Source organism: Hippopotamus amphibius, chromosome 7 (assembly GCF_030028045.1).
Source record: "Hippopotamus amphibius kiboko isolate mHipAmp2 chromosome 7, mHipAmp2.hap2, whole genome shotgun sequence".
Lineage (NCBI taxonomy): Eukaryota > Metazoa > Chordata > Mammalia > Artiodactyla > Hippopotamidae > Hippopotamus > Hippopotamus amphibius.
In genome coordinates, this window is record NC_080192.1 from 77,482,314 (window position 1) to 77,504,470 (window position 22,157).

A 22,157-nucleotide genomic window follows, 5' to 3' on the forward strand; every position below is an offset into this window, starting at 1 on the left:
TTCTGGGCTCTCTATTCTGTTCCACTAATCTACTTATCTATTCTTTTGCCAATACCGTAGCTTTATAGTAAGTCTTAAAGTTGAGCAGTGTCAGCCCTCCAACTTTGTTCTTCTCCTTCAGTACTGTATTGGCTATTCTAGGTCTTTTGCTTTTCCATATAGACTTCAGAATCAGTTTGTTGATATCTACAAAATACCTTATTGGAATTTCAGATTGCACTGAATCTATAGATCAAGTTGGGGAATTTGTTAGTTTTTTATTGGAAGTATTCCATTATGTTTCCAATATATTGGAAAGTATTCCAGTATACCACAATTGTTTATCCATTTACCAGCTGATGGATATTGGGGTTGTTTCCTGTTTTTGACTATCAAGAGTAAAGCTGCTATTAAAATTCTTACACTAATCTTTTAAAGGCCATATGTTTTTCATTTTTCCCATGCTAATAATTACAAACAAAATTGCTGGATCTAGAAATAAGTGTGTGCCTAATTGCTGGGGAATGTAATAAATGTGTATATAAGAAACAGTTTTTTAAAAGGGTTATGCCATTTTACGTTCCCATCAGCAATGCACGAGAGTTCCAATTGCTTCATATCTCATGACTATTTGGCGGTGTCGGTCTTTTCAATTTTAGTCATTCTAGTGGGTGTACAGTGGTATCTCATTGTGGTTTTTAATTTGCATTTCCCTGAAGATGAACATTATTAGTAAAATGCATGTTTTCAATTCCTTATTGGCCATCTATACATCTTCTTTTGTCTGTTCAAGGCTTTGCCCATTTAAAAAATGTATTACTTTGTTACTGAATTGTCAGAGTTCCTTATACATTCCAGATACAAAGTATTTATCAGATATATGTATTGCAAGTATGTGTCTTGCCTTGTCATTTCCATGACAAGATGTTTTGATTTTGATGAAATCCAATTCATCAGGGTTTTCTTTTCTGTGGTTTTGTGATTTCTGTAAGAAATTGTTGCAGGTTGTGAAGATGTTGTCCTGTGTTTTCCTTTAGAAGCTTTGTAAATTTGGCCTTTATATTGAGGTCTGTGATCCATCTCTATTGTGTCTGGTGTGAGATTCATATTTTTCCCCAGTAGCTGCTCCAGCACCATTTGTTGAAGACTTGGCTTTCCCCACTGAACTGCTTAATGTCTTCATCAAAAATCAGTTGACCATATATGTGTGGGTCTATTTCTAGACTCTGTTTTGTTCCATTGATTTATCTGTCTGTGCTCTGTCAATGCCACACTATCTTAATTAGTTTTACAGTAAGTCTTGAAATTAGGTACTTGTAAGGCCTCCAACCCTGTTCTTCTTCAAGACTGTTTTGGCTACCTAGGTCCCTTGCTTTTCTACAAAAATTTTAGAATCAACTTGTCACTTTCTAGAAAAGTGTCCTGTTGGCCCTTTGATCAACATTGTGTTGTATCTGTATATCAATATGAGAGGAACTGACATATTAACATTATGAACCTTCCAATATATGAACATCTCTCCATTTAAGTTTAAAATTTCTCTCATCAAGGTTTAATAGCTTTCAGTATACAAGTCTTATGTCTTTTGCTTAATTTATTAACTATTTTATATCATTGTAAATGCAATTGCTTTTTAAATTTCATTTTGCAATTGTTTACTGTTATTAGAAACACAATTGATTTTGTAAACTGACCCTGCTAAATTCATTTATTGGTTCTAGTAGTTGTTTATTAAATTTCTTAGGATTTTTCGCTATAATCACTCAAAGATTTTTCCAAAAGATTTTTCAATCTTTATGCCTATTATTTCTTTTTCTTGCCTAATTGCACTGACTAGAACCTCCAGCACAATGCTGAATAGAGGTGATAAATGCAGGCATTATTGCTTTGTTCTTGATCTTAGGAGGAAACTGTTTGGTATTTCACCATTAGCAGTAGGTTTGGGGGTAGATGCCCTTTGTCAGATTAAGTAAGTTCTCTTCTTGTGCTAGTTTGCTGAGGATTTTAAAAATCATGGGTGGGTGTTGAATCATGTCAAATGCTTTTTCTTCATTTATTTAGAGGATTATATGATTTTTCTCCTTCTTTCTATTAATATGGTAGATTACATTAATTTTTTTCTAATGTTAAGCCAACCATTCATTCCTGTGATAAATGCTACTTAGTCAAAATGAATTCTATCCTTTCATATATCACTGAAACATATATGCTAATGTTTTGTTAAGGATTTTTTAGTTTATAAGAGATGTTGGATTGTAATTTTCTTTTCTTACAAGGTTTACATCAGATTTTGGTATCAAGGTTATACTGGCCTTATACAATGAACTGGGTAGTTTTTCTTCCTCTTTTATTTTCTGAAGGAGTTTGTATAAGACTAGTAGCTCATTTGTTGGTGTTTCATTGGTAAAAACATTTCTTATTTAAGTTTTAATGGAATCTACCAGTGAAACCGCCTGGCCCTGGAGGAATTATCTTTGTGGAAAAGCTTTGATTACAAATTCAATGTCTTAATAGCAATAGAGTCATTCAGATATTCTATTTCTTGTTGCTGCAGTTATGGTAAATTACTTACGGTAAATTGTATGTTTCAAGGAAACTGACTTTTATCTAAGCTGTCAAATCAATTAGCAGAAAGTAGTTCATAATATCCAGTTATTACAGTTTAAATTTCTGTAGGCTATATAGTGATATCCACTCTTTCTTTGCTAATGTTGGTAATTTATGTTTTCCCTCCTCTCTTCCTTCATTAGACTTGTCAGTGTTTTGTTAGTTTTACTAAATTTTTAAAAGAACCAAATTTTTGGCTTTATTAATTTTCTCTATTGTTTAAAAATCTGTATTCTTATCTTTATTATGTACGTCTTCCTAATTATTTGGGTTTAATTTATTTTTCCTTTTCTAGCTTCTTAAAGTGGAAACATAAATTACTCATGTCCAACTGTGTTCTTTTCTAATGTAGCCATGTAAAGCTATACATTTCTTTTTTGTTGTGCATATTGTTTTAGTGAATCCTATAAACTCTCATAAATCATACATGCATTTTCTTTTTTTAAATAAATGTATTTATTTATTTATTTATTGGCTGCATTGAGTCTTCTTTGCTACACACAGGCTTTCTCTAGTTGCTGTGAGCAGGGGCTACTCTTCATTGTGGTACGTGGGCTCCTCATTGCAGTGGCTTCTCTTGTTGTGGAGCAGGGGCTCTAGGCGCATAGGTTTCAATAGCTGCGGCACACAGGCTCAATAGTTGTGGCTCACGGGCTCTAGAGCACAGGCTCAATAGTTGTGGCGCATGAGCTTAGCTGCTCCGTGGCATATGGAATCTTCCCAGAGCAGGGCTCGAACCAGTGTCCCCTGCGTTGGCAGGTAGATTCTTAACCACTCCGCCACCTAGGCAGTCCTGCATTTTCATTCAGTTAAAATTATTTTCTAATTTCCTTTGTGATTTGTTCTAACTCAAAAACTATTTAGAAATGTTATTTTACTTTCAAATATTAGGTGTTTTCTAGAATTTCATTGCTATTGACTTATAATGTAACCATGCTGTGATCACAGAACATATTCTGTGAGATTTTAATCGTATGGAATTTATTGATATGACTTTTATCATGCACAATAAGGTCCATCTAGGTGAATGCTTCATGTGTACTTGATAAGATTGCTTATCTTACGCTTGTAGGATGTAGTGTTTTATAAATGTCAATTAGGTCAAAGTGGTTGATAATGATCAAATATTCCATATACTTCCTAATATTTTCTTTAATTTTTCTGATGACTGAAGAAAGGGATGTTAAAAATCTCTATTATTGTTGTTCTGTTCTGTCAGTCAGTTTCATATGTTTTGATGATCTGTTAGTAACATGGCCTGTTTTCCTCACTAACTGACCTTTGTAGCATGATAAAATGTTCTTTTTACCTTTTCTAATACTCTTTGTCTAGAAGTCTGCTTGGTAGTTTAATAGTGTCACACTAGCTTTCTTCTGCCTACTATTTACAGTCTATCTTTTCCTCTTCTTGCTTCAACCTACTGTGTTTTTATATTTAAATTATGTATCTTTTAGACAGGAGGCAGTCTTTTAAATCTAATTTATTTGGGTATTTTATTTTAATCCCTCCAATGACATTTATGCTTTTCTTTGGGTATTTTTGGTGGCTCTTCTGGTTATTAGACTATGCATCCTTAATTTATTGCCAGTCTACTTGGATTTAACATTATATCACTTCACATAAAATGTAAGACTCTTAGAGCCATGCAATTTCATCTGCCCCCTTATCCTTTGTGCTATTTTTGTAATATATTTTACATCTACATACATCATAAATCCCATAAAACTGTATCTTGTTTTTTTACATTAAATACTTTTATATTTACATATATATTTATCACTTTCAGTAAATACTTCCTTTGTGTCAGTCTGAACTTCCACCTGATATTATTACCCTCAGCCTGACAAATTTCCTTTATCATTTATTGTAGTGCAGGCCTCCTGGAAATAAATTCTCTCAGATTTTGAAAAACCAAAAAATGTCTTTATTTCACCTTGTTTTGAAGGATATTTTTGCTAGATTTAGAATTCTAGCTAGATAAAGTTCTCTCTCTCTCTTTTTTTTTTTTTTTTTGTCTTCAAGCACTTTAAAGATGTCTTTGCATTGTATTCTAGCCTCCGTAGTTTATGGTGGGAATCCTTTTGGCTAACTGCATTGCTGTTATCTTTTACATAATATGTCGTTTTTCTCTGGCACTGTTCAAGATTTTCTCTTTAATTCAGGTTTTAGTAATGTGACTGTAATGTTTCAATGTGTGGTTTTATTTTTATTTATCCTGCTTATGTTGAGCTTCTCGTATTTGTAAGTTAACGTTGTCAGCCAGTCTCGGGAGTTTTCAGCTATTATTTCTTTGAATATTTTTTCTGATCTATTTTCTCTGTCCTCCCCTGTGAGACCCCAATTATGTGTATATTATACTACTTGATGTTGTCCTATAATTCACTGACATTACGTTCACTGTTCTTAATCTTCATTCTCACTCTTCTTTATGTTGGATGATGCTTATTGATCTGACTTTAAGTTTGCTTACCCTTTATTTGGTCATTTCCATTCTTCACGAAAGACTATCCAGTGAAATTTTCATTTCAAATATTTCTTTTCAGTTCCAGATTTTCACTTCGTTCTTCCTTTTGTTAAAATTTTATTATTTATTTATTTATTGCCTGCATTGGGTCTTTGTTGCTGTGTGAGGGCTTTTTCCAGTTGCAGAGAGCAGGGGCTACTCCTCATTGCGGTGCACAGGCTTCTCATTGCAGTGGCTTCTCTTGTTGCAGAGCACAGGCTCTAGGCACGTGGGCTTCAGTAGCTGTGGCACACGGGCTCAGTAGCTGTGGTGCACAGGCTTAGTTGCTCTGAGGCATGTGGGATCTTCCGGGACCAGGGATTGAACCCGTGTCCCTTGCATTGGCAGGCGGATTCTTAACCACTGTACCACCAGAGAAGTCTGAATCCTTTATTCTTAAGGCAAGGCCTTCTTGAGGTTTCAAACAAAAACTCAAGTGTTTGCAAACTCCCTAAAACTTGGGTGAGATTCAAATTCCAAACTCTATAGGCAGTTGTTGTAGGCAGTAGGCAGCTGTTGAAATCTCTGCTCAGCTTTTCAGCTCTCTAGCTATTGTTTTCCAGTGGGCTCACTGGCCTTTCCCCCATACACATGCAGTTTAGAAGTCACCCAAGCATGGAGGGGAATTTATATACAGAAGTGGAACTCTCTTCTCCATGGCTGCCTCCTTTCTGGAATTTCCTCCCTTAAATCCCACTCTGGCAGCCTTGAACTCCATCCTCATACACTTCACGAATATATGATTATGGCCTTGAGTTGTAGTTCCTCTTTGTGGAATGGGGAGTGCCCTCAGGGGAGAAGCTATATAAATGTAAATCTCACGCATTCCAATTCTTTCTCTCAAGGATCAAATTGGCAACACTTTCTGTCCTCCTTTGATCAGCCTATAGTATCTTCAAATAGTTGTTTTTTTTTTTTAATATATCATCCAGAGTTTTCAGTATTTATCTGCAGGAGAGTTAATCTAATGTAAGCTTCTCTATCACTGAGACAAATGGAACTCTATCACAAAATTTTTAATTTGTGTGTGTGTGTGCCTGTGTGTGTGTGTATTAAGAATAAATCGCACCTCTCATCTTTATGAATACTCATAGGACCATTAAATAATATATTCTGAAGGGATCCTCAGGTGTTATCCAGACTACTCTGTCCTACCAAGCAATCACTGCCTAAAATGTATCCTGATTAACCTCCTGCTTTTATTTATTAGTGTCAGGTGTACAACATAATATTCCATATATGTATATATTGCAAAATATAAGTCCAGTTGATATCCATCACACCACACATATTTACAAATTTTTTTTCTTGTGGTGAGACCTTTTAAGACTTACTCTTAGCACTTTTCATATGTTTAATACAGTATTATTAACTGTAGTCACCATGATGCACATTACATCCCCAGGATTTATTTATTTTATAACTAGAAGCTTGTACATTTTGACCACCTTCACCCATTTTGCCCACTCCCCACTCCCAGCCTCTGGAGGCTACCAATCTGTTCTCTGTATCTATGAGCTGTTTTTTTTTTTTTTTCCTTTTTTTAGATTCTACATACAAATGAGGTCATATAGTATTTGTCTTTCTCTGTGTGATATATCACTCAGCACAATGCCCTCATATTGTCACAAGTAGTAGGATTTCCCTCTATTTATGGCTGAATAATATTCCATTGTGTACATATATCACATTTTCTTTATCCATTCATCCATCAGTGAACGCTTCAGTTGCTTCCATGTCTTGGCCATTACAAATAATGCTAATCTCTCGCTTTTAAAAGAGGTCAGTGAGAAAAGATGCTTCTTCAGAAAATGAGCTGTCTGGATACTCTCAATTTTATACTACAATTTAAAACCATAAAATGGCTTTAAATGACTCACAAGTCATGGAACTATACAGACAGAGGGGTGTATGGGCATTACTGAAGCTGAGTTTGTCCCACCAAATCAAAAATGTGGAAGAGGTATCTTCCCTAGTGTCTGTGTGTACGTCATCTACAATTTTCTTCACTCTCCTTCACCTCTTCCGTTTCCATGGAGCTCATAATTTTTGGTCTGTTTTATCACCTTGTTCCATCTTCTGGCGTCTGTATACTCCTGATTCTGCTGACCTGGCTTCTACATCATTTTGATTGCTCTGACCCTTAATGTCGAGTGTCCTCTCAAAATCCATATGTTGAAGTCCTAACCTCTAGTACTTCAGAATGTGATTTTACTTCAAGATAGGGTCTTCACGGGGGTAATCTAATTAAAATGAGAACATTAAGGTGGGCCATAATCCAACATAACTAGTATTTTTATAAAAAGAGGAAATTTGGACATAGAGACATGCAGAGAAGGAAGATAATGTGAAGAAACACAGGGAGAAGATGTTTATTTACAAAACAAGGAACAAGGCCTGGAATAGATCCTTCTTTCACAGAAGAAATAAACTCCAATGACTGATCTTGGGCTTCTGGACTCCAGAACTGAGATAATAAATTTCTGTTGTTTAAGGGACCCAGCCTGTGCTACTTTGTTACAGCAGCCCTAGCAAACTAATATACTTATCACCTAACAAATAAATGGGTCCCCATTTTTCTACTTGGTTCTGACTCATGACTTTTTTTTTGTCTCCACTGACTCCTCAGTATGGTAAATGGCCCAAAATGCAAAACATCCGAAGATGTGTGTCCCATTTTTTTCATTTAGGTTGAATGACTTTTCTGATCCTTAGATTCCTTATATATAAAATAAGGATATTGACCCTAACCTACTTATCTGTCTACATAGATAAAGCTCAGATAGGGTACCACACAGAGACTGTAAAATGCTACCCAAGTCTAAGGCATCCTGAGTTCCTGCTCTTTATTCATAATAAGCTGCTCCTCTTACCTAATTATAACAGAACCACTGTTAGAGGGTTCTTTGAGAGGATCAAGCTCAGAATCCTCCACTTTTAAGAGGGATACCTGCAGTGTCAGACTTTGTTTCTGCTATTTCTAGTTCAAGAGGCAGGAGGTGAGGTGGATGACTAAGACTGCTTTGCTAAAACAGATAGGAATGTGGGGTGATGCTTCAAGCTTTCACTGTTCACAAATCTCCACAGGGTTTAAAAATAATTCCTCAGACAACATATTTATTTTGATAAGGTAATGAGTTATGGAAACCAATTCTTTTACAGAATGGACTTTTTAGAGATGTATAACTTCAATGGTACATCAAACTGTATTAACAAAACTGGAGTCCACTGAATGTGATTTTAAATTTCAAAAAATTAAGTTTAGGATGCTAGCAACTTTCCAAAATATTCTGTATGCTCTTTTGCCTGTTTTTAAGATGATTTTATTAATGAGAATTTGAAAAATTGTTTCTACAGTAATTAAAACTTTTATAAAATTATTTATAAAAAATGTAACTTACTCCCAAATAGTTGACATTCTAGTTGCATAAATTCTTATCTAGTCTCAAATGTTGCTCAAAAGAACTACATGTTTAAATGATTCTACCCCTTTTCAGTTCTCTAGAATGCCTCCAGATGGCATTAAAACTCTTTCCCTATTATATTGTACAATCAAAAATTTAAAAATTAGTAATATTTTAACCATTTAAAACCAGATGCATTCATTATATCATTAGAAATCATGATAATGGAACCATTTAGAACTTTTAGGGTAACATCTTAAGAAACACTAGCAGGTAATCATAACCTTTATGAAATAAATAGCCATCCTATGCAAGCCAAAAGCTCTTCCTAGATTAAGAAACAGATCTTGGGCAAAAACACTCAATAACGTTATATCATAAGCTGTCATTTTTAATGAATAGCATTTTAAATGCTCAGTAATAAGAGCACTGGTCCAAATATAGATACCTTCACAAAACTGTCTTATAATAAGAAAACACATTTAACTCCTCAGAAGTGACAAAAATAATGATTTTTAAGGAGTAAATCTGTTACTAATTCCTAGGGAGCTAAAATAATTCGTTAGCTTGTGAATTATGTAAACGTTGGCATATAAATTTGGCATCAAACTAATTATCAAAACATCTTTTGGACTGCTTGAGTATTGAGAGGAAAAAGATAAAATGTAGAGTGAGTAACATGCTTTAAAAGAGCCTTTTCTTATCTTTTTACAACTGTGTTTGTTAACTCAAAAACATGAACAAACCCTTGAGAGTCCAGAGATATCTGTAATTGTATATTTCACATAATTTAGAGATGAGGTTGCAAAGCGCAGGCTTTAAAATGACACTGGTACTTCCCAAGTGTGTAGGACAGACTATCTCCCAGTATGTGTGAAAAGTTCTCCAATTATTTATGACAGTGATGGAAGCTGCCAAGCAAATTCCAAAAGCTTTCCTCCCCTCCCCCACCCCATAATACTGTCAAATTTCTTTACATCTGTACTTTATAAAGGGGAACCTTGTGTTTTTGAGATTATTCTTACTGGGCTAAAGCCTAAGAAAGACCTCAAAATGCATCTGCACCCAAAAGCATTTAAAAAGACATTGTCATGAGAAACAGAACCACAGGCTTCTTTCCATTATTATTATTACTATAACAAGGTATTTGCGCTGTTTCATATTATAAGCGTATTAAAGAACCGTCATCTTGGGATAGAAACAGAAAAGAGACTTACGATGTATTCGATGTGCCATTGTCTGGACTCTCTGGCTCAGCATCACCTTTCTCTTAAAAAAGGAAGCAGAAAAAAATAAACCAACATGTGAGTGTTACAGCCTTTAGGATTTAAGAGAGATTCAATATATTTCCACGCTCCTATTAACAATCATTCAAAACATGCAGCAGGAGGCTTTTAAAACATCTTTTTATTGTCCAAGAACTGGATTTGCAAAATAATTTCTTCTATGTAATACAATTGCCCAGGCACGGATCTGTGAATAGGTACTCAAGCTGTTTGCAAACAACTAGAGGCTCAGATGGAGATCTTGCCAAAAGATGAATATCTTACAGATGAGACCTGTTTCCTTCCACTTCATTTTACAGAAAATGTAAAGAAATAAACCTCATTAGCATTCTAGATGGAAGGCATTTTGAACTCTGATCCCTTCTGCTAACACCAGCTAAACCAGGTCAGGTGGCATCAGAACTTGGAGGAGAGAATTCTACACAATATCGAGGTTGCGCCCTAGCTTACAAGATCCCAAAAAATTACACCCCACAGACAGCCCTGGCAGCAGGTTCTGGGGTCACCCTGTTAATGCAGAATAAGATGTAAATCAGAAATCCTTTCTGACCATCTGATAGGTTAGTTAAAGAGATGTTTCTGCCATCTGTGGTCACCGAGGATTGAAAGGGTTTTGAAAGGGTTTTAATGAAGGGAACTTGAAACCAGTTCATTTTTTTGTAGTTTTAGAGGGCAAATTCCTGTTACAATAGACACAATGTAACTCATATCCTCGCCCATTGATGGTTTGAAACCATACACCCTCATATTGTAAGGTGCCTCTTTTTATTTTGTTGAGGCTAGGGAATGGAGGAAGGGTCACGACTGCCACTGTGGGTTGGCTGTGGTTGTGCTGGTTTTATAGTGCTGAGAGTTTCACAAACCCCAGATAAGGTTATGAGTTGCAAGAGATGGGCTTGATGGTGGCAACTTGCTCCGCTTTGCTATTTCAAGTCAGGCCTGGAAACCTTATGGAATCCCCCAGTCTGCTGTTTAGGGCCTCAGGCCTATGCCCTGTACCAAGCCCCCTTCGCCAGCTGTAGACATTAGCTTGTTGTCACTGAGGCTTGGGAATGACCCCCTAAATTACATGATGAACACGTTCTGAAGATATCATCCAAACTGAACTCAAAAGTAAACTTTGTAATTTCTTTTTCTTACAGGAAATGTTAACAGTTGTGAGAGAAAGAAGACAGTGATGTATATAGTACACACATCTATCTCAGATGTAGCTCTGTACTAATGTGTGTCTACACACCACTGGGACATCTGTGAGGGACAGTCACCTTGTAAAAATGTCACAACATCTATCTTAACAGCCTCAATAGCGAACACCGATCAGACAGAGTCCTAGAACCTGGGAAACCAAGCTGAAGTAAAAGCAGAGGCAGCAAATTAACACACTTGCTTTAAAGCTTGTACATTCATAATATATTTTGTCTTCTAGGCCAGGTTTGTTGTGAACTCACTGAGGAGACATGCAAGACCTTGTCAACTGGCTTTCATGCTAGAAAATAACCTAACTTAGTACTTTCCAGAATCACTTTCCCAATGAGTAACCACAAATCCTGCCAGAATCCCAAAATAGAGAGTTGCAACACCTGCATTACCTAAGACAAGACTAAATGGAGGTTTAATTTTTCTCAGACATAGTGACCTTTTTCTCCCCCTGTAATCTGGAGAAATTGGTTACTTTCCCTGACCACCAGAAGTCACCCCACATCTAATCATCATAGGAATGTAAACAGCAGGCTTGGAAGCCCAGGCAACAGTAAACATTTCTAAATAACTTATGTCATAAAAAAAAAGGAAATCAATATGATACATGAAGACATTGCTTGGATGTCTGAATAAATATGTTTTACCTTGATCAACAATGCTGCCAGATAACCCGCGGGCTGAGAGGACAGAGGGCTTATTGCACATGGGATCTGGGGGCTGCGGGAATCGTGGGCCGGATCAGCGCAGGGACAAAGCTGCAGCTGATTATCTCTGCTCTTAGCAGCACTTATGTTGTGGCAACAGGGAAAACAGACTAGGTTCTGGCAAACAGGAAGGATGCAATGGGGCCAAACAGGGCATTTATGAACAGTCTGGGAGTGAGTGCTCTCAGCTGATCATGAATTACCCTTTCTGGGGAAAAGTAAGCTCAGGATGGAGTCAGGAATTAAAACTATGCTTACTGTTCAGAAAGAATGAAACACAAAATTCTCCCCAACATCTGGAAATTTTAGGTGATGCAACTCCTGCAGTTAACTTGAAATGTCTATGTGCACAAGCCATGAAGAATCATAGGCTCTGTATCAGGACCCGAGGGAAAATGATGAAAGTAAGATGGAAAAAATTCTCAGTAAGAGATTTTTCAGTTGGGTGCTCAGGAGATGTTTCCTTGCCACCACCAATGAGGACTGTTGGGGGTTCATCCTGATTATTCCAGCTGTTTTCACGATAGATTCCACACTGTTCTCCTTGGGAAGGAACCTGCATTGATCTTCAAGACACTGGGCATAAGAGACAGGCTTGGGTGCATTGTGGTCATTTTGCATGTGGAAATATAATTACAGAGAGGAAGGGAGAAAAAAATGAGCCATAGGAAGAAAATGTATATATTCATACACATAAATACATATGTATGTGTAACGTATATTATATGTATACTTTCAACTTGACACTTCATATTTGTCTACCTGAGTCTTCCACAGTACCAAGCATATATTACATGCTGCAGTGGGAAAAGAGGAGCAAGGTACACGTACCACTGAGATGGATATACAATTTGAGGCATGACACAGCTTGATGGCTCCAATAGGCCACTTAAAACATTACAGTAGCTACATGTTTAATCCAATAAATCTACCAAGGACTTGTAGGTCGAGTACTCTGTCTGGAAACATAGATGATATCTAATTCATGCCCTTTCAACTGAAAATGACTGCACTGCTGGAGTACTGCACTCTCCATAAGTAGTGCTGTGAAAAGGAAATCAAAATAGACCTAGGCTGTATTCCACTTCGAAGGAAAGTTTTGCTGTTCTACAACTTTTCTTTATAATAAAAGTAATGTCCGCTCATGGTAAAGGAAAAAAAATTGAACAGTAGGCAAAAGGTAACGACTCTGCCTGCTTTTGTTATTCATCCTGCTAGCCCTGCAACCATTATGCTAAGTAATACACTTATTTCTAGATGAATCAACTTCAGACAGTACATAATGGTCTCTGATATGAAAAATGAGAGATATTTAATATACTTATACTACCACCTCCCTTCAGCTTAAAATTTTTGTTAGTTCTATTATTACATTTAGTGTCTACTGCGTATTTTAACTTTGAATAAATTTAACCTTCTATTTTTTGATTAATCAACTTCTGACAGTATCTTTTCTTTCATACTATGTGAAGTGAGGCAACTTACGCATCTATTCTTTTCTCCTTCTATTACATCTCACTCTGCACAGCTATACCTTCCCTCCTGCATAACCAAGATTTAAAATATTTATATTCTTTTCAGTAACTATTAATGAGTCATCCTCATTAATATTAATTTAATTAATAATTTGATTTTGGGAATTGCCCATAGGCCATGAGAAAAATTATATGCGAATAATGGAATTTACAGTATTATAACAATATAAATATTAGTCTCTAAGGAACAGCAGAGGGACTGGACCTGCCACTAACTTGAACAAAGGCAAGGGTTCCCAGCATTTACGTCAAATGGACTTTCGCTCCCACATCTCATCATGGCGCAGGTACATCTGTCTCAAGTAAAGGCCATGCTCCTCCTAAAAAGAAGTTCAATAGCGCGTGCATGTAATGTGTACAAAAATATTTATATACAGTTCTTAAAAAGTAAAATGAGTTAACTGTGAAAACACCTTCCAGGCCCAGAAATGGGACACTGACAAGAAATAACCCAGAAGTTTGTGTCCTATTCCAGCCCAGCTAGCTAGTAATGGATTTTCGTACTAATCATTCTCCTTTTCTTGACAGTTTTGCCACCATGAATTTGTAAATAAAGTAGTCTTTAGTTTTTCCTGATTTTAAATTTCATATGAATGGAATCATCCTGTAGGCATTCTTCTGGGGTTACTTCTGTCATTCAATGGTATGATTCTTAGATTCAGTCAACACAATGCACACATAGCTTTGGGTCGTTCACCCTCACTACTGTGCAGCATCTCTTTATAAAAATCTGCCATATTCTTTTATTTGACACTGTTTTGGTGTTTTACTTAAGAAATACATCAGAAAGATGTTCTCTATTGCGTTTTGAAAATGTATAATTTTACTGTTCACATTTAGGTCTTTTACAAATACCTGGAATCGTTTCTGTATATGATGTGAGGTAGGAGTTAATTTCCTTTTTCTCCCTATAGATAACCAATTATTCTGGCACTATCTATTAAGAAGCCCATTCTTTCCCCATTGATCTACACTGCTAGCGCTGACACAAATCTAGTTTTCATATATCTGCGGGTCTGTTTCTGGGTCCTTTATACCTGTTTCATTGCTCAAATCATTTATTATTATCTTCCTTACTTAGCTAAAACATTTATTCATTCACTAATCCATATACAATATTAGTAAGGCCAGGCTCCAACCTGGTTCTTCTTAAGGAGTGTCTGAGTTATTTTTGGTCCCTTGTTCCATCAAATAAATTTGAGAATCACCTTGTCAATTTCCACATACCCGGCTGCTGTTGAGAAGTCAACTGGAAGTTTAATTGTTGCTTCTTTGAAGTTATTAAAGGGTATTTTAAGAATTTTTTCTTTATCTATGTGGTTTGCAGTTAAACTGTAATGTGTCTAGGGTGGACTTCTTTTTATTTATCCTGCTTAAGATTCATTGGGTTTCTTGAATCTATGGGTTAGTGTCTTTCAATGCTGGAAATTTTTCAGCCATCACCTCCTTTAATATTCTCTCTGTTCCCTTATCTTTTTCTGGAATTCTAGTTGAATGTATGTTAGGTCTTCTTACTTTATACCCCAGGTTTCTTAACTCCCTTTTCATATTTTCCATTTCTGTCTCTCTAGGCTGCATTCTAGATAATTTCTTAAGTTCAATTTCCTGGCTCATTACTTTTTCTTTACCTATGTATAATCTGCTATAAACCTGACCAAAGAAATTTTAATTCCTGTTATTATTTTTTAATTTCTAGAGGTTCTGATTAGTACTTTTTCAAACATTTTTGTTCTTTATAATGTTTTCAATTCTCTCATTTCTGTAAATTAAAGTAAGCACTCTTACTTTATACTCTGAGCTTGGTAATTCCAACATCTTAAGTCCTTGGAGGTCGCTCTAATTCTCTTCTGTATTCTTTTTCCTTGCTTTTGTTTCATTGTATATAAGCGTTTTTGACGATGAGTGCTCATTTCCCTAGGAATTCTATTTCTATTATTATTTATTCTTATCCATTTTCTTTGTTTTCTTTTTCTGGTATTCCTACTAGCTTGATTTGACCTTTCCACCATGACTAATCTTCCATGTAACTTAACTTCCTTTCATATTTTCCATCTGTCTTTTGCTTTATATTCAGAAAGTAAATGTTTTCAACCTTATATTCCAGACTTCAGCTATTGTCTATTAAATTTTTTAATTTTGTCAACCCTATTTTTAATTCCCAAGTGCTCATTTGTTCTGTAACTGCTTCTTTTTCATACCAATCTGTTTTTTTTATTTGATGCAAATAATTTTAAATGCTTCTAAAGACTGTAATTACATGTGAAATTTTCTTCTTCTGTTCCTTGAATTAAGTAGCCTTCCTCTGTGTCAGTCCTTCTCTTGGGTGCTCCTGGGTTATGTATTCACATCTTTGAATAATAACAGGCTGGTTAACAAAGGTACTGGCATGGATTTCCTGTATTAGTATATTGATCCATTTTGCTAACATACGTCTCCCTTGTAGGCAAGGGCTAATTGAGGGCTCTAAGTGGACAGGGTATGTTAACTGGAAGGCTTCACTTATGATTCAGGAGAAAAGAGGCCTCAAGATAAGCTGGGAGCGCTGACTGCCCTCCCACCTGCCACCCCCAACAAAAATAGTAAGTACTTTACTCTGGGTATATAGCATTTCTGTTAATTTCCTTCCTGAGAAAAGCTGACTCTTCCTCCACTAATCAGAGATATCTATTTTTAAGGTCTGGTACTATTTCAGAATCTATTCTGCTTCTCTCTTAGGCACTAGCTCCCAACTAGAAGTTCTAGTTAGCTGTTCATTTTCTTAGCAAATATTACTCTGCGTGTGTGTGCGTGTGTGTGTGTGTGTGTGTGTGTGTGTGTGTATTTTGGTTTCTGTGGGGAGGAAAGCCAGACTGAAAGCTCTGTATGAAAACCTGCTAGGATAGTGGTGGAGTAATGGGTGGAAGGATGTTCCTATCACTGCCCACAGTCCACACCTCTTCTCTGTTGGGGATGAGAGGAAATAAAAGTCTCTCCTGGAGCGCCCAAGGACATTCCCTCTACCACCACAGCTTGTTCCTGTTTGTTTCATTATTTTCCTTTTTCTTTTTCTGGGTCATGACCTTCCCTGCCCAGGATTATCTATCTAACAGTAAGGTCCTATCCAGCCTCTGTTTTCCAGACACACAGCTGAATTTCTGGTTCTTAGTGCTGCTTTGGATTTACCTCGGTCACTACAGCTTTATGGTTATTTCAATGGAGACTCTGAAGGGAGGGAAAGGAGTGCTTATGCTCAGGCTGCCACTTGAACAGGCCGGTCTCACACCTTTAAAAAACCTATTTTAGACACATATCACCTATTTTAGTATTTAAGTTTCTCAACACTTAATAAGCTTCTATTTTATAATATTAAATTAAATTAATTGGTAATCTGCAAACTGGGTAAAGAGCTCTCCTTAAAAAGATTTGAATTAAAAATAATTTTCATTTATACACTCTTCTCTTGGTATCTATGTAACATAGTTTTCCCAATTTCAAAAAGAAAAAAAGGACTGACCTAAAATGGGGAAGGTCAGTCCATCAATTCACATTTTGTTTCTCTAAAGTGTGGTTTTTTCCTATTTTCTGCATATTTACTGGAGTCTATGATTCCCCCAACTGTACTGATTCCAAACCGAACACAAGAAACAGCATGGGAAGTGCTGGTGGGACCAGCTCTCCTAAAGTTTCCAATGTGCTATAATCTACAGAGGACACTTTTTTATTTTTTTATTTTCCATTATGGTTTATTACAGGATATTGAATACAGTTCCCTGTGCTATACAATAGGATCTAGATGTTTATCGATTTTATACATAGTAGTTTGTATCTGCTAATCCCAAACTCCTAATTTATCCCCCTTTCCCCTTTGGTAACCATAATTTTGTTTTCTATGTCTGTGAGTCTGTTTCTGTTTTGTAAATAAGCTTGTGTCATATTTTAGATTCCACATATAGGTGATATCATATGATATTTGTCTTTCTCTGTCTGACTTAACTCACTGAGTATGATAATCTCAAGGTCCATCCATGTTGCTGCAAATGGCATTATTTCATTCTTTTTTTATGGCTGAATAGTATTCCACTGTACATATGTACCACATCATTCCGATTTTTAAATAGTGATATTACCTTTTTATAGATGTGCTTGGTTTTGAGTGGGGGAGGATTTATTTGAAAAAAAAAAAAATCTCCTTATCCCTAGAAAAAAGAAAGCCAATTACAAATGCCCTTAGATGACAAAATGCCAGTGGGATTTACACCACACCATGAAGGTGCCGCTCACAAATCCACAGAGAACGTGTGGTTTTACATAATCTCAATTGTAGTATCAGGAAGTGAATATTACGGCATGCTGTAAAAATATGCCAGATGCAAACAGAAATCTTGGACAAGAATTCAGTCTCTCGCTAAAGGGACAGAAGCAACATTTTGGGGGGTCAAGGTAATGGGAGGGAAAGTCTGTTGTCTTCGGGGCAGAGATCCCTGAATTCAAATCCTGTTATTTTTCTAGCCATACGACCATGGGCTAGTTATTAACGTCAGAATCTCATTTTCATGACGTGCAGAATGGGGATGTAATGCCTACTTCATACAGCTATGGTTAGGATTAAGCAAAATAGCGTGAAGAAAAGGCTGAACACAGACAGGACTGAACAGCCATCTCCTTTGTTCTTCTTTATGTCAAAGACTCCAAGCTGAGAGAAGGTACATTTATTCTATTATATCTATTTTCTCCTCCCTTTACCCTGAAAAGAAATGGTGAGGAGAGCAATGGCAATTCTCCTGTACACTCTCTAGCCTTTGGCATACGACGCTGATGCCTGCACACCTCATGAACTTAACCACGCATCTCCCGATTCCTTTCCTTACTATCACATTTATTAATTTCTTTGGATTTCAAGTCCCTTGGCATTTCTTCCCTGGTGCTAGTGCTCACAGCAAATTCCAGCAGAGGGTGGGATAATTAAGTGATATTGCCTATGCATCATTTTGCCTTCACCCCCCTACCCTGACCTTTCTCTAGCTGTGCATTAAAAGTCAGGGGCTTCCTGATGCATTTGTCTCTGTAATCCTTCTGCTCTCACAGATGCTCAGTGGGTGAGCCCCAGTTCCTAAGACACATCTACGGGCTCAGAGTGATTTTCACGTTCAAACATAGCTGTGAAATTTGCAAGGGATGCTCTGGCTGGTCAGGAGACTAACAAAGCCCAGCCTTTGTGGGTATGTTTTCACAACATGAATGGGGTAGCTTATGCATTTTTAATGCTCAAGAAAACATTAATACCAATTAACAGTGCCAAAAGAAGAGAATTAAAACAATACTTCATGGATTGATATTCTCTCTTTGATGATGAAGCCCACATGTTTTATGAGACACTGGATTTAATACTGAAATTTCTTCCTGGACACTTTAGTCTGTTTCTCCCTGGAAGAGGGCTTGGTTTCTTCATAGATTCTAAGGACATTTGTCATGAGGTCTTCCGATTGTTCTCTTTGCTCACCTATTTTCTTTCAATTTAGACAACTCATTAGCTGCTTTTAAAAATATTTTCCCCTCATATACACCAGAGGCTAACTATAATAAAGGATGGGTTGCTTTGAAATTTACCATTTTATGATTTGGCCCTTCTTCCCTTGAATAAAGATTGAGGAGCATTCAAGGTCACCATGCATCTTATCCATTTGGGCAGCTCTTGAACAAATGGCCCTCTTATTTTCCCCTTGATTTTGTCTTTTAGTGAAAAATTTTTAAACCTACTGTCTTTTGAATGCATCTCCCCTCTTCACCCACTCCAACCCTCCAACCCCTACACATCCAGCTATAGAGAGAAGCGTTTCTTACTTGGATTACTGTGTCCAGAGGAAGCAAGCTGAGAGTCCTTAAAAAAAAAAAAGAAATACCAATTAATTTTCTTATTTTGACTTCCAAAATGAAAGCTGACTATGAGATATATATATATTATTGGTCATTCAGAACCTAAGCACTGATCATAATCTCTACCACAAATGTTTACATGTGTGTTAACCAGTTCTGGTAATATAGCTCACAATCACTTCTATGTTGAAGTACGGACTTTTTGTTTTATTTATTGAGGTGAAATTCACTTAACATAAAATTAACCACTTTAAATTGAACAATTCAGTGGCATTTCATATGGTCACAAAGTACTAAATCACCACTTCTATCTAGCTGCAAAATATTTCTATCATTCCAAAGTAAAATTCCTTACCCTTTCAGCAGTGTTTCCTCATTTCCCCCTCTCCTCAGTACCCTGTACACGGTAACCACCAGTCTATATCCTGTCTTTATGAATTTATTCTGGCTATTTCACATAAGTGGACTCAAACAACACGTCACCATTTTTTTGTCTGGCTTCTTTCACTTAGCATAATGTTTTGGAGGTTCATCCAAGTTGTAACACATATCAGTACTTCATTCCTTTTTAATATCTGAATAATATTCCATTGTTTATGTATACAACAATTTGTTTATCCACCCCCCATTAATGGACAGGTGGGCTGCTCCCACCCTTTGGCTATTGTGAGTAGTGCTGTTATGAATACACATGCACAAGTACTTGTTTGAGTCCTTTTCAATTCTTTTGAGGATATATCTAGGAGTAGAACTGTGGGGTCATGTGGTAATTCTATACTTAACTTTTTGAGGAATTGCCAAACTGTTTTCCATAGTGGCTGAACCATTTGAATTCCCACCAGCAATGTATGAGAGTTCCAATTTCTGCACATCCTCACCAACACTTGTTGTTTTCTCTTAATTAAAAAAAAAAAACTTTATTATAGCCATTTTAGTGGGTGTGCAGTGGTTTCTCATTGTGGTTTTGACCTGCATTTCCATAATGACTATGACATTGAGTATCCTTTCATGTGTTTTTTGCCATTTATGTATTTTCTTGGAGAAATATGTACAAGTACTTTGTCCATTTTTTAATTGGGATGTTTGTCTTTTTGTTGTTGAGTTAAAAGAGTTCTTTATATATTCTGGATACTAGACTCTTATCAGATATATGATTTGCAAATATTTCCTCTTATTCTGTTGGTTGTCTTTCCCTTTACTGATAATGTCCTTTAACATATGAAAGTCTTAAATTTTGATGAAATCCAATTTGTTTACTTTTCCTTTTGTTGCTCATGCTTTTGGTGTCATATCTGAGAATCCATTGTCAAATCCAAGGTCAGAATGATTTATCTATGTTTCTTCTATGAAGTTTATGGTTTTAGTTCTTATATTTAGTTCTTATATTATTGACTTTTAATCTAACCCACTTCCCTTTGAATGTACCTTTACTCTCACCATCTTTCTGTAGATGAGGCTGGCAACCATCCCATCAGGGACACTCCACTGAACAACTGCTGTCAATCTCACACTGGTGGATAGAAAGATTATTACAGATTTCCACTTATCTGAAATGGCAGAAAGCCAGTAGTACTATGTGGTATCTGAGTTCAGTCACTGATCAGGTAAATAGTGATTGAACCTGATTTTATTTCCATTTAAAGTGAAATGCTAAATTTTGTCTTGGGAATTCACATCCTCTTTGCTTGCAAAATTCCTATTTAATATGAAATATACAGGAGAGTTATAAAAGAATGAACTAATTGAGACAGGGCCCAAGGCTGCTGCTTCCTGAAGGACTACTGCCCTGCCCAGCTGGCTGCAAAACCCTGGGGGCCCCACAGAGCAGGCAGATCCTTCATCCTTCACTGAGCCAGAGCCAGGCTGGGTTCAGAGCAGAGGGAAACAAGCCCCGGGCACTGAAGTCCTTTCCATTTTTATGTCTCCTGCTACCCACCCCCAGACACCCTTACACCTATAGCTTCTGTCTCAGAGGCCTTCTCTCCCTTTGTGAACATCGTCCCTGAGTAGATGCCTAGGGCAAGGCTCACCCCATCTGGGCACTGTCATTTCAGCCTCCTCTGGGAGCATTCTACGAAGGCCTGCAAGGTTCTCTGTTGGGTCCTCAAGGGTTACAGAAATGAGTGTCCAAAGTCCCTGCCTTCCGGGCCTGGGAGCCCAGTGAGTTGGCAGCGGAGATGATGTGTGTACAAATTATGACAACCCAGGGCTGAAAGGCATGTCACGACTGCTGTGTGGGAGTGCTTCAAGCCCCTATGGCCTGTCCTCATCCTTGGGATGCGTGTCCTGCCATCTTCTGTTTTCTGCCTGGCAAACTTCATTCTCCCTTCAAGGCTCAGAACAAAGAAGCACAGGGTTACCTGGTCTTTGAAATATCCCTGAATCTCAGAAGGACTTATTTGCTTTATGTTTATACTACAATGTGTCAAACTTCCATTACAGGAATTGTCTTTCCACTATGACTCCTTAAAAAAAAAAAAAAAAAGCTTTATTGCAGTATAAATGACATAACAAACTGTACATATTTAAAGTATCTAATTAGATAATAAATATAATAAAAAGAATGCTATTACTGGGACTTCCCTGGTGGTGCAGTGGTTAAGAATCTGCCTGCCAATGCAGGGGACGTGGGTTCAATCCCTGGTCCTGGAAGATCCCACATGCCACGGAGCAACTAAGCCTGTGCACCACAACTACTGAGCCTGCGCTCTAGAGCCCACAGGCCACAACTACTGAAGCCCGTGCTCCACAAGAGAGGCCATCGCAATGACAAGCCCATGCACTGCAACAAAGAGTAGTCTCTACTTGCTGCACCTAGAGAAAGCCTGTGTGCAGCAATGAAGATCCAAATGCAGCCAAAAACAAAAATGAAAACAAAAAAGAATGCTATTATTATTGTCTTGACCCAAGGATGGTTCCATCCTATTAAGTAGCATTTTCTATTTAAACTACAACAAAAAGTAACATCCATTTATTAAAGAAAATTCGGAAAAATGGGAAAACAAAAGAAAAAGTTGCCTGTAATCCCATAACAGGACATTTCTGCAGCTACTCTATTGCTTTTAGTTTCTTACATTCATTCAGCA

General features: G+C 36.9%; 1 protein-coding gene across 2 annotated transcripts in view; it reads right to left on the reverse strand.

Annotated features, from left to right (window-relative positions):
- The window catches only part of AFF3 (ALF transcription elongation factor 3), a 556,683-nt gene that overhangs the window by 156,305 nt on the left and 378,221 nt on the right, over nt 1-22,157 (reverse strand). For both annotated transcript variants that reach the window (XM_057741064.1, XM_057741063.1), the window contains 2 exons: nt 19,039-19,075; nt 9,711-9,762 (listed from right to left, as the gene is read on the reverse strand). In XM_057741064.1, the coding sequence (XP_057597047.1) occupies nt 9,711-9,762; nt 19,039-19,075 (89 nt within the window). The remainder of the gene's footprint in view (nt 1-9,710; nt 9,763-19,038; nt 19,076-22,157) is intronic.